Source organism: Schistocerca cancellata, chromosome 1 (genome assembly GCF_023864275.1).
Source record: "Schistocerca cancellata isolate TAMUIC-IGC-003103 chromosome 1, iqSchCanc2.1, whole genome shotgun sequence".
NCBI classification, from domain to species: Eukaryota; Metazoa; Arthropoda; class Insecta; order Orthoptera; family Acrididae; genus Schistocerca; species Schistocerca cancellata.
Window position 1 is genome coordinate 802,660,290 of NC_064626.1, and position 14,493 is coordinate 802,674,782.

The 14,493-nt window shown below is 38.5% G+C and overlaps 1 protein-coding gene across 1 annotated transcript in view; it reads right to left on the minus strand.

Moving 5' to 3' along the window:
- LOC126187923 (cytosolic carboxypeptidase-like protein 5) overlaps window positions 1-14,493 on the minus strand; it is a 164,263-nt gene that overhangs the window by 55,831 nt on the left and 93,939 nt on the right. Inside the window, exon 7 of the mRNA XM_049929288.1 lies at window positions 4,534-5,557. Coding sequence (XP_049785245.1) covers window positions 4,534-5,557 — 1,024 coding nt within the window. The remainder of the gene's footprint in view (window positions 1-4,533; window positions 5,558-14,493) is intronic.

Sequence of the window (14,493 nt, forward strand, 5' to 3'; positions counted from 1 at the left end):
ACCTCTGGTTTTGTCAGTTTATCCCAGTCCCATCTCCTTAAATTCCCACCTTTTTGCAGTTTCTTCAGTTTTAATCTACAGTTCATAACCAATAGATTGTGATCAGAGTCCACATCTGCCCCTGGAAATGTCTTACAATTTAAAACCTGGTTCCTAAATCTCTGTCTTACCATTATATAATCTATCTGAAGCCTTTCAGTATCTCCAGGCTTCTTCCGTGTATACAACCTTCTTTTATGATTCTTGAACCAAGTGTTAGCTATGATTAAGTTATGCTCCATGCAAAATTTCACCGGGGAGTTTCCTCTCATTCCTTAATCCCATTCCATATTCACCTACTACATTTCCTTCTGTTCCTTTTCCTACTATCGAATTCCAGTCACCCATGACTATTAAATTTTCGTCTCCCTTCGCTACCTGAATAATCTCTTTCGTCTGATCATACATTTCATCAATTTCTTCGTCATCTGCAAAGCTAGTTGGTATATAAACTTGTACTACTGTAGTAGGCATGGGCTTCGTGTCTATCTTGGCCACAATAATGCGTTCACTATGCTGTTTGTAGTAGTTTACCCATACTCCTATTTTTTTATTCATTATTAAACCTACTCCAGCATTACCCCTATTTGATTTTGTATTTATAACCCTGTATTCACCTGACCGGAAGTCTTGTTCCTCCTGCCACTGAACTTCACTAATTCCCACTATATCTAACTTTAACCTATCCATTTCCCTTTTTAAATTTTCTAACCTACCTGCCCGATTAAGGGATCTGACATTCCAAGCTCCAATCCCCCCATGAACCATGGACCCTGCTGTTGGTGGGGAGGCTTGCATGCCTCAGATAGCCATACTGAAGGTGCAACCACAATGGAGGGGTATCTGTTGAGAGGCCAGACAAATGTGTGGTTCCTGAAGAGGGGCAGTAGCCTTTTCAGTAGTTGCAGGGGCAACAGTCTGAATGATTGACTGATCTGGCCTTGTAACACTAACCAAAATGGCCTTGCTGTTCTGGTACTGCGAATGGCTGAAAGCAAGCGGAAACAACAGCCATAATTTTTCCCCGAGGGCATGCAGCTTTACTGTATGATTAAATGATGATGGCGTCCTCTTGGGTAAAATATTTCCATAGTGAAAGCAACGTTTCAACATTACTATGATATTCATGACAGTTCCTCAGCAAGACTACATGGCACTGCTGTCTCAACATTCTGAGCCACAAATAGTTAAATTCTGTTGTAAATGCACTGACGGCCACCCACTTTAAGTGTGTAATGAAGAGTTTTATGAACAGATGGATGGAGCGACCATGGAATCCCCACTAGCTCCAGAAACAGCAAACATCTACGTGAAACACATTGAGGAGGTGGCTCTTCAAATCACTCACTGGAAACCCAAGCATTTATTCCACTATGTTGACAATACGTTTGTGGTAAGGGAGTATGCTGGACAGACAGTGGACGAGTTTCTGGCCCACTTTAATGGCATCCATCAAAACACTGCTTTCAATACCATGAAGGAAACTTGCTACTCACCATATAGTGGAGATGCTGAGTCGCGATAGGCACAACAAAAAGATTCACACAATGTGTGTCTACTGCTGACAAAGGCCTTAATGGCCGAAGCTATAATTGTGTGAATCTTTTTGTTGTGCCTATTGTGACTCAGAATCTCTGCTATATGGTGAGTAGCAACTTTCATTCTCTGGTATTGTTACATTCCATCCTGGATTTTTCATTCTTTGAAAACACTGCTTTCACTACAGAAGTACAGGAGAATGGTTGTCTCCGTTTTCTAGACATACTAATAAGGAAGAAGGCAGATGGTACACTAAGCCATTCAGTACACAGGAAGAAGACACACAGACCTGTACCTGGGTACCAAGAACAACTACCATTCAGTGAAATGGCAGAAAGTGCTGACCACCCTGATACGTACAGTATACATCATCTGTGATGAAGAAAGCCTCTCAAACCAGCTGCACCTGAAGGCAGTGTTCCACAAAAATGGGTTCAGTGAAGCACAGCTTATTAGTGCATTCAGGAAGATACAAGATGCTGGGAACTAGGAAGAGGAAGAAAGAGACAGGACACTCACTTTCTTTCTGTCCCAGGAACCGCTCTCAGCCAAAATCGTGAGGCTACTTGAAAGATCCAACATAAAAACCATCTTTCAACCACCACTGAAGTCAAAAGAGTGGCTTTGCTCTGCGGAAGATCCAGTAAAAATGAATGTACTGGAAATATACAGCATCCCCTGCGAATGCGACCAACAGTAGATTGGGCAAACGCAGCGGTGCATTTCGAATTGTTGCGAGGGGCCCATCAAGCATGCACAGCTGGGACAGACAGGAAAATCAGTGATAGTACAGCATAGTCTCAAGACCAAGGTGCTTTGCTGAGAAACTGCCTATTAGGATGGCATCATAAAGTAATCCACTGAAATAAGGGTTCATGAAAATCTTGTTAACAGAGACGATACGGACTAAGTTCAGCACAGACTCTGGCATTGGCAGCAATACGATGAGAGAGCAACCAACACTGCCCACCCCCTAACACACAGCTGAAATGCCCACACAAAGATGCAAATGGAGCACCCGCTACCCCCACCACTGCACCCTCACCCCAAACCCCTCCCTGCCTGCTGTTCAGCCAGACAGCACATGGTCACACAGTCAGGTGCAAGGGGGTCACTCCAATAGTATAAATATCACAGCATCCTCATACCTCAACACATCGCCAGAAGATGATGAGTATGACAACTCATCCCCTCCTTCCCCCCGGTTCTAACTAATATAATCTGTAGGATACCTATATCACAAGCTTGTCTCAGGTTAACAAAGTTTTCCACGTTTCATCTTTTGGGTTTTGTGCTCAAAGGCCACCTACATAAATTACATGTAATCCTTTTCTTTTGATGAACACTAAATGTGTAACTTACAAATATGGTAATCAACACTTTATGAAGCATTATCTGGGTTCCTCTTTCCTGATTCCATAAAGTACCTTATTTGATGAAAAATGCTCTCATTACAGTCAACAGGGTGATTAAGGAACAGTTCCAAAAATATACTCTAGGCATGTGCATCTATTCTAACTCCTTCAAATAAGGAAATGGATGAGAGTAATTCAAAGCAAGGAAATGCATAAATTAAGAATATAACATTTTATAAAATGCGTAATAATCTTCCCTTTGAACAGAAAACAGGAATTCTATGTACTGTAAGTCTTAACACCAATATGGTTAATTTGTTTTGTAAAATCTGATACAGGAAACAGAAAAATTAAGCATGTTCTGCATGAAAGTTGCCTATTGGTTTCGCATCTTTTTGTAGAATACTAAGCTCGGGGGTTAAGTGATAAGGTGACAGACTACAGATCCATAGAATTGGGATTCGATCCCCAGCCAGTCCTAGGACTTTAATTTGTCATTTATCACTTCTTTCACTGGTGGCATGCAAAGTTGCACCATGGCTCAGAGCCCCTGTTAAACTGTTAAGTCCCATTGCAACTGGCTGGATAAGTCAGTTCAAAGGCTGATGGAACATAACAACATACCACCTCACCAAGCTAGTAAAGTACTGTTGTGTTCAAACCTTTAGAGAATGACATAACCATCCTCTGTACCTGGAAGTATTGTTCCCTGCCACTACCTGCATAAATTTAAAAACTGGAGGTCATAGCTCTTAACAGAATGTTTATTTTTTCTGAGGTTGTACCACATCACAGTTTATGAGTTGCATCTGAAATATACTGTGTAGTCTACAGTGCCATGAGTGATCTATTGACAGTAGTCAATTATTTTTTACTAACAAACAAATGAAATGTTTATGCAAATAATGAAATATCTCAATTATTAAATGATGTAATGTCAATCACTTGGCTACATGGATTAAAATACAACATCAACATCTGTTAAACCACAGTCAGTGCCACAAATGACGATGGACCACACAGTAAAAAGGCTGGGATATTAATTTCAGTACTGCTGGCTGGAAACAACAGCTGTGGCACATTCCTGGAGCTACTGTAGTGAGTTCCTAAGCTCTAGCAGCACTTATAATCAGACAGCCTTTTACTATTTTGCACTTTAAGACAGCACATATTCTGTAAATGGTCTCTCACAGTTGTTCGTGTAATATCTATGACTGACCACCATCAGAATCCATGACAGCACACAACAAAAGCAGGGTTTTGTTAAGTAACTCACTAGGATCATGTTTAAAGTTTGCTATGTCAATGAATTTCAAGATGAAGCAAAGATAACAGAAGAAACAATGGTGGCCAAAGCTATGTCATGTTAGTTGAGCGGAAGCAGCCTAAATTCATGTGCTTTTTCATCATCACATTGATTTGGCAGTTATGAAATGTTCCATAAATTTGACTATAGTACACCACGGAAAAAAAATTACACTTTCTAATGACACACTGACTATGAATTTTTAATAAGCAAATCATGCAACACAAGTATACTTATTTGTGAAAATATGTAATTTAATAACATATAACTTTTCAATATAAGCTTTTACTTTACCTTTCTTTGAAGCATGTCCATGGAGATCAATGTACAGGAAAAGCCCAGAATCTTCAGGGTTAAATTTTTTCTCTATACCCACAAATGACACAGTATTACTCGCACCATTTTCTGTATCATCACTGCAGAAAACATCACATGCAGCAACACTAGGAGTGTAAGAACTACATTTACTAACAGTCACTGAAACACCTGAGCAACTCACACCATTTGTTGATGCTGCTGCTACAAAATTTTTCTGCTGGATGAAGAGATTTGATAATGCTCCTGCAGTGTTTGTTTCATCAACACTTGAAGAAGTATCTGAAAAATTCTGATTACACGTCATATTTGGAGCTACTGAAGTAGCAGTATAACCCTTCGAAATTCCATCACAGACACTTGCAACGCTTTTGAATATGGTTTCACAGACAGCAGAGAAAACATTATTATCTGCACTTGTAAAACTAGTTTCAAGATTTCCAGAAACAGCTTTCACTGAGGATATCACATTACTATCAATAGGTGTGTTATTAACAGTTTCATTTTCCTTTTCATACAAACTCAGTCCTGACACCTGACTTTCTATAGTGCAGACTCTGTTTTGATCTTCTGAGGCATCTGTCCTATCTTCAGGACTTGAAGATAGTGGTTCATCATTTGGTTCATCATGTAAAATAGTATCAGATGACGATGAATTAGCACAGCTCCAAACACTTGCCACTGGAGCATCTGACAGTGCTTCTTCGATTTCTTGCCCAAAATGATAGTACCTGATTAGTGCGCGAGCAGCAAATATAGATGGATGCAGAGTAAGTGATGGATTCAAATATACCCTGTTAAGGTTAACACCACGTGTGTCAGTTCTATAATGTCCTCTTGCAACACCATCAGGGTTCAAGATTGGTACAAGTTTAAACACAAATGTTTTACGTAAAAGAATAGAAACAGGATCATCTCGATTTAACAGGAGGCTGAGAAGTCCATTCAACACGAAACTTGATGGTGTTTCACCAGGGTGAACACGGGCACTAATGAACACAACCTGGAAAAAAAAAAAAGGAAGTGAATTGTGTTTTATTCATCTCATGACAAACATTTGAAATCCATTTGGTTTGTATATAGGAGACATATCAAAAATTTATAATAAAGTTACAATGATTTTTTCAATAATAAATAACAGCACTACAATAAATAATAACACTATAAGGATATTTCTTGGAATATATAACATATTGTATCCAGTTCAAATTTCCAGTTTGTCACGCATTAATTCATCCACTGAGTAAAAACACTTTAGTGTCAGTACCTCATATAGTTTTCTTTTAAGTGGACCTAAATTCATCTGCATCAACTTGTTCCCTTTTAATTTATTATAAATTTTCATTCCCATGTATTGAGGTCCCTTGGCAAACAGTCTGAGGTAGTGGATGGGGAGCATAAAATTTTCTTTGTTTCTAGTGTCATGTGAATGTATGAAATGGTTTCCCTCAAATAATTCATATCTGGTGTATAAAAATATAATCTCATATATGTATGGGAATGGAGAGTTAATATTTTATGTCTGCTAAATAATGGTCCACATGGTTCTTTGTGATTTGCAGTGCACATATTTTGAATGATTTTTTTTCTGTATTTTTAGTATCCACACTATGTTTGTAGAGTTACCCCAAAGAATAATACTGTAACTAATAATGCATATGCTACTTTTTGTGGGTCCATGTCAGCTGCAGTTTGCAAATGCAAAGCTGCTCAGTTTGTTTGCTAGGTATTCAATGTGTGCCTGCCAGCTCAAAACTTTATCTACAAGTTCTTCTATATCTTGGCTGTTGTGTACAATCTTAATCTGCTCACATTTTGACTGTTTGGTTTCGAACTACATCATATGAGTCTTAGATATGTTAAGATTCAACCCATTTAGCTGAAACCAAGTTTCTAAGGTACTGAGGGTCCTGATCACAGATTTCGGAATTTTTTCCAAATCCTGATCTTCAACTAAAACAGAAATATCATCTGCGAACAGAACTGATGGGTTGCTGATATTTAATGGTAAGTCATTAACACAAGAGAGGAATATGACTGGGCCTAATATGGAGCCTTGTGGAACACCCAGAGATATTTTTTTCCAGTCAGAAAAATAAACCATTTGAAGAGATGCTAACTCTTTGCTTTCTGTTCGATAGCTAGGAATTAACCCATTGTAGGGCACTGCCACTAATGCCATACTTTTCGAGTTGATAAACAAGCAATGTGCAGTTTACAGAATCAAACATCTTTGTGAGGTAGCAGAAAACTCCTGCCACCTTATTTCTCTTGTCTAATGATGCACTTACTTTCTCAAAGAAAATGTTCACTACATCTATGGTGTTTTTCCACTGTTGAAAACCAAATTGATTGTTTAGAATAACAGAGTATACCAAATTGATTGTTTAGAATAACAGAGTATTTTGCAGTGAAGTTTCAGACTTGTGCAACAGCAAGTTTTTCAAATATTTTAGATATGACTGGGAGAATCAAGACAGGAAAATAATTTCCCATGGTCTTTCATGATCCCTTCTTGAAGAGTGGTTTGACTACAGCATATTTCAGAACTTCTGGGAAATACCCCTCTTCAAAACATTGATTTATTATTTGAGCTAGTGGGTTTGCAATTTTATGTCTACCACTTGGGTATTCCATCCCAACCTGCGGATTTTTTGTTTCTTAATGTTAGAATAGCATTTTCTACAACCACCATAGAAACATTTAAGAATTTTGTACAGTTTTCAGTTTTCACCTAGGCCAAAGAGATTTACTTTGTTATGATAATCTGTTACATCTACACTGGACTTTGCTATACTTAAAAGGAATTCATTAAAGTGCTTTGGTATTTAAGTTGGACTTACAATAATATTTCCTTCAATGTAAATTTTTTGAAATTTCTTGGTTACAGGGTTCAAGAGGTTTACTTACCACGGAAGCAAAATCACATGAGATGGTAGAAGCCGGAAAGAAATTGCAACCTGAATACAAAAGACCAAAATTGCATTTAATCGGAGAAGGAACTTACTCACCAGCAACAACACCAGTCTGAAAATAAGGAAACGTATCATGAAAGGTTTCGTTTGGAGTGTGACCCTATACGGATGTGAAACTTGGATGATTGGAAGAGAAGAGAGAAGATGGCTAGAGGCCCTAGAGATGTGGTGCTATAGAAGGATGATGAAGATGAGCTGGAGAGACAAAGTAACAAACAAAGAGGTGCTTAAAAGAGTACAGGAAACCAGATCTCTGTGGAGGCACATCCAAATAAGAAGAGACAAACTTGTAGGGCACATCCTACGACACAACAACATCATTGGAACAATAGCAGAAGGAGCTGTTGAGGGAAGGAATCGGCGGGAGCGACCAAGGATATCATACATACAACAGATCATGAATGACGTTGGATGTAACACATACGTGGAAATGAAGAGGAAGGCAGACAGAAGAGAGGCTTCTCTGCTGCAAACCAACCTCAGGGTTAAACACTAAAAGAAAGAAGATGGGTTTAGCACCCGACCACACAACCTTTGTCTTATTTTTATAATTTAAAATTAGCATGTTATTTGCCAGTTGTTTTGCTGCCTTGACAACTCTTTTAAATATGGTTTTATAGACATATTTAATGAAATCAATATCTTTCTTTCCACAAACAATACGAGACTGGAATAGAAGGGAGAACCGATAGAGGTACTCAAAGTACCCTCCGCCACACACTGTCACGTGGCTTGCAGAGTATGGATGTAGCTGTAGATTATATTTTAGTTCTCTGTGCAGTTGCCTTTTCCTTAAACTGGAAATTTTTATGCCCTGGGTAATCCACTTTAATTTATTTGTTATTTTATGGCTGCAGCATCTAGGTGGAAATATTTTATTAAAGACACCAAGAAAACCACTTAGTAATTTCTCAAAGTTTTCAATCACTTGAGTTACAATGATCAAAAGGCTATGTTTTCTCTTTTAGCTTCTCACTAAATGTTAGCAAGTTTTCTTTGCTAAAGTTCCTGCTCATATGGGTTCTCATACGTGAAATGTTCCAGTCTGTCCATAGCAGCTCAATGAACAATGCACAATGATCTGAAATACCTAGATCTATACAAAATTTATACACATGTTCACACACATAACTTGTTAGAACACAGTCAATACAGGTTGCTGATTGCCTATTGTCTCTAGCAGATTCAAAGAAATTCAATTTGAAACCATATTTCTTTACAACGTCAGTGAATCTTGAAGCTTAGCTACTAACACATGTGATATCAATGTTCTTTTTTTCTTTTTCTTTCTCTACAAAGGTCTTCTAGTATAATTTGAAGCTTAGAAAAGAATAGTTCTGTTGTTGACGTCCCTGGAAATTTGTATATTGAGATTATTGTCGCGTTTGCTAGCGAGTCCGCTATTTCTACACAACAGATCTCAAACACACATTCTTCATTTAAATAATTAAAACAGTTTCTGGTCTCATAATTTATATGACTATGTGGCAGTATACATGAGCCTCCATGTGACTTGTTTCTTCTGCAAAAGCTACTTGCTAATTTGAAGTTCCGTATTTTGTTTAAAATTTTAATTGTGCCTCAGTAAACCAGTGCTCATTTAAACAAACAACTCTAATATTTGCACATTCTGACAGAATGATTTCAAATTCATCTATTTTGGAGCTTTCATTGTTTGAAGCACCAGTGTTTGAACCATTTATATTCCAGTGGATAACATATCTACTTTGACTATTAGCTAGGGGCTTTGGCACATTTCTTGTCAGATAATGGTTTGGTTTTGTCTTTCTTAATATTACACAAGTTTTTTCGCCCCCCATCACTACTTATTAGTTTCCCTTATTTTTTATGACTTGGCAATTATCTATGAACATCTTAATGATTATTTTTGAGCCCAACCTATTCAGATGTAGACTATCTTTGGCAAGACACTTTGCACTTGATGGGATCAATGAAGACAACTCCTAGTTTATTGCACTGTTCTTTAATATTCGTTTAGTCTCTGCAAATAGCTGTCACTCACCGATCTCCTGTACACAATGGCACTCATTATTGTTCTGCAATTGAAGTATAGTCTTTTGGCCATTCGGATGAGGTTCCATGTGTGGTTTACAATTTCTTCCACACTGTTGCTTCAAAGTGAAATTGTTCCCAAATTCATAAAAACACCTTTTGGATTTCTGTTATGCTTAGCTGCTGCATTCTCTCTTGAGTTTAAGACATTGTTTGGGCATATGCAACTGATGCGTCTTGACTCCTGGTTGAACGCTCATATCGGAGCTCGGAACAATTATGTTTTTCAACACTGAGTCACCTATAATACAGAATTCACTTTCTGTCTTATTATAATGCTTCTTTCTGTCTTTTTTGTATGTTATGCTTGTCCATTTACATTTGTTTGGTTCTTCCATATCTTAATAATACATATTACTGTTCTCAGTACTTTGATATATAACTAAAACTGAACTACTCAAAGCTTGTAAGGTCATAAGAAGTCACTTGTTGGTCTACCTATAAATAATGAAATGAAGTGACTAGATCATAAATGTATTTGTAGTACTCAACAAGACTCAGTGAATGAAAACTTAAAATAGAAGTATACTTTGTGTTACATGATCAGTGCATTTCAATTATTTTCTCAGTATACAGCTGTAACTCTTTATTTCAACCATGTGATGGCATGATGATTGTTCCATACACACTAATGAAATGAGAAATGAGACCTGAACATTCAGGAATTGATTATATATTAATGTTAAAATGGCTACCGACACTTCACCAATGGCCTAAACATGAATGGGAAGGCAATAATTATGTTAGTCTATATAAAAAGACAAATAAAATAAAAACATGGAGATCAATTTTGAATTCAGGCACAAAGCTACAAGAATAAACATTTATGCAGAACTCATGGAGATAGTACAGGAAATTAAAGCAGCCCAATGTTATACGACAATAAAAGATTATTGATAATTTAATGAATGTCGTACTCACTTCTTATTCATTTGAGACTTTTGCCATTGCTAGAGACCCACAACAGGGCTCTTTTATCTTCCATTATAAATTTAATATTAAGATAGATCGGGAGTGTGTCTGCTTTGTGTGAATGCAGGAGGAGCAGGCTGCAGTTTGCAATCAGCTAAAGATCTACTGGTCATGGTCAGCCATCTGGAGGCCGCTGCCTCGAGATGTAGTAGTGGCAGAGAAAAGGGTGCATCACATGGGACACCTATGGTGTCACTTGTTGCACCCACATGCTCAGCTACTGAGGCACTGTCTGGTGCACTTGATGTGGGGGAACTGTTCACCTCCGGGTAAATGGCAGGTTGTAACATGTTTGTGTCGCTTGAGGTGAATGGTGTATGTCAGGGCTTGGCGACTGGCTGACTAGCCTCGGGCATTCCCAGTATGAGTGGACAAGTGACCAATTCTCAGCAGTGTTTGGGCAGGAACACAGAGGGAGAGGGGTGGGGAGGGTAGTTTGTTACTTATTGGCAGCAAGTTTGTTACTTATTGGCAGCTCCAACATTAGGTACATTATGGAGGCTATTAGGGAATGCAGTCTGAGGATAGAAAGAAATCCAATGTACACTCGATATGTCTGGCGGGAGGCAGGGGGGTGGGTGGGTGGGTGGGTGGGTGGGTGGGTGGGTGGGGGGGGGGGTGGGGGGGGGGGGCTCACCCAAGATGTGGGAAAGGCTCTGCCTCTGGCTCTTGATGGTGCAGGGTGCAATCATTTTCAAATTGTGACTCATGTCAGCACCAATGACTCCTGTTGCTGGGGTTCTGAGGCTATCCTCACTTCTTACAGGCAGCAGGCAGAATAGGTGGAGACTGCTGGTCTTGTCTGTGGCATGAAAGTAGAGAGAGATTACAATTTGCAGTATCATACCCAGTGTTAATTTGGATCCTTTGATTTGGAGTTGACTGGAAGGCATTACCAGAGACTCCACTGTTTCTGTAATAGTCTCAGCTGCACATTTCTGTACCTGTGTCATTGGGTGGAGAATATTAAGATGTCCATAGATAGGTCAGAGATGTGTTACACAAAGGAGCCTCTTGTGTAGCAAAGTACATGTGGGGAGCCCCTGGCTTTTTATTTATTTATCTTTTTTTTAAAAGGTTAGGTGATGGTTTGAGGTCCTCTGAAAAAGGGTCATCAATCAATGCAGAAAAAGCAAAAGACTGAAATCTGATTGCACACATGTCAGAGATGCTTGCAATGTAAAGACTTTAACAGCAAATTGCCAAAGCATTTGTTACAAAATCGTTGAATTTACCACTCTCCTGGAAAGATGTCATGCTCAAATTATACTCAAAACTAAGAGTTAGATGAAACCTGAAGTAGAGAGCTCTGTAATATTTAATGAGGCATATAATCTGTATTGTAAAGATAGCTGTGAAGTTATCTGGATGGGAGTAATGACCTTAGGTGAACTCAACTAAACATTGGTTGTTCTTATCATCCACTCAGATGTAACAGTTATAGAATCATTAAAAAAAGTCTTCACTCAGAAGGACAGAAGTACACTTATCAAGCAATGTTAGTTGGAGGTGACTTTAAACCACCAAGGATCGACTAAGATGTCTACAGATACATTGCACATTGTACAGAGAGACAGTCTGGGGAAGAAGTTCCAAACACTTACTTCAAAAACTGTCTTGAGCAACTACAGTGACAATGCACATGCAGAGCAAATATTCTAGACTTCATAGGTAGAAAAAGCCTGACATTATTGATTCTGTCAGTATAGAAACAGAGATTATTGATCACAATGTCATCATAATCATGATGGTTACTAAAAAAAAAAAAAAAAAAAAAAAAAAAAAACACCACCTCTGCTTGACCAGGCCATGAAAGCTCAATGGTACCGACCGGCCATGTCATCCTCAGCCCACAAGTGTCACTGGATGCAGATAGGAAGGGGCATCTGGTCAGCACACTGCTCTCCCGGATGTACATCATTTTACGAGACTGGAGCCACTATTTCTCAATCAAGTAAATCCTCAGTTTGCCTCACAAGGCACTCAGCTTGCCAACAGTGCTCGGCAGACTGAATGGTCACCCATCCCAGTGTTAGCCCAGCCCAACAGCACTTAACTTAGATGATCTGATGGGAACCGGAGTCACCACTATGGTGACCATTGGCACAATGGTTAATAAGGTCAATAAATGTAGTGAAAAGACTAGGAGAGGTATTAAGCTGGAAAGAACGGGTAAGCAGTTGTTAGCATCCTAATTAGTTAATGAATGGTTGTCATTTATTTCCAATGTGATGGACATAGAGAAATTATGGTCATAGTTGAAACTGATTGCAATTTAAGATCTTGAGAAATATGAGCTAGGCATTTGCATTAAGTATGGGGGTTAATAACAAAATTCGCAAAATCATGAGAATACAGATGTTGATCGGCAACAGCAGAAATTTTTGAGTCTATAAAAAGTTTGATGAACAAAGCATACAACTACTTTCACTGTCATATATTAACTTGTGCTGAAAATCCTAAAAAATTCTGGTCCCATGTAAAATTGTTAAGCAGATCAGTTCCCGACAGACCAGTCTGATGTGGCAACAGAACACAGCAAAAGGAAAGCTGAAGTTTTAAATCTCGCATTTAAAAAACATCACTCATGCAAGAGGAGTGTATAGACATACCATCAGACATACCATCATTTGACTACTCTACAAATACCTGTAATAAGGACATATAAATAGACATCCCTGGCACTGAAGAGCAGCTGAAAGATTTAAAACCAAGTAAGACACCATGTCCAAATGAAATCACAATTCAGTTTTACAGAATCACTTGCCCAGCAGAAAGCTCCAACTTACTGTTTTTCTGTAGAATTCTTAAGTACATTTTAAGTCTGAAAATAATAAATTCCTTTGAGGGAGAATAGTCTATATCCACAAATCAACACAGATTTAAAAAGCATCACTAATGCAAGGTTCAAATTGCCTTTTCTCACATGATATCCTGCAAACCATGGATGAAGGGCAAAAGGCAGAGCTCATATTCCTAGATTTACAAAAAAACAACCGACACAGTGCCACACAGCACACTGTTAATGTACATCTGAGCATACGGAATAAATTCTCAGATATATGAGTGGCTTGAAAACTTTTTAAGTAATACAACCCAGTACATTGTCCGGGAAGCAAGTGTTCATTGGAAACCAAGGTATCATCTGTAGTGATGCAGTGAAGAGTATTGTTTTTGAATGATTGTGGAGGGTACGGGATGACTTGGATAGAATTTCTGTTTGGTGCAATGAATGGTGGCTTGCTCTAAATGTGGGAAAAGTTAATGAATATGAGTAGGAATAATCCTGTAATGTTTGAATACATTATTAGTGGTGTGTTGCTTGGTACAGTCATTTCTATTAAATAAGTAAGTGACATGAAATGAAATGAGCATATTAGGTCAGTTGTGGGGAAGTCACATAGTCTATTTCAGTTTACTGGGAGAAAACTAGGAAAGTGTAGTTCATCTATAAAGATGACTGCATACAGGACATTTGTTTGACCAATTCTTGAGTACTGCAGAAGTGTTTGGAATCCCCACGGGCTGGATTAAAGGAAGAAGTTGAAGCATTTTGGAGGCACATGCTAAATTTGTTACCAGTAGATTCAATCAACACAAGGATAATACGGAAATGCTCCATGAACTCAAATGGGAATCCAGGAAGGGAGAACACATTCTTTTCATGAAATACTGTTGAGAAAGTTTGGAGAATCAACATTTGTGATAGACTGCAGACCAACCCTACTGCCACCAACATACACCTCGCATAAGACCCGCGAAGACAAGACAAGAGAAATCACGGCTCGTACAGAAAAATATAGATAGTCATTTTTCCTTTGCTTCAATTTTGTATGTAACAGGAAAGGGAATGACTAACAGAGGTGGAAGGTACACTCTAACATGCACATTATGGTGTCATGCAAAGCATATATGTAGA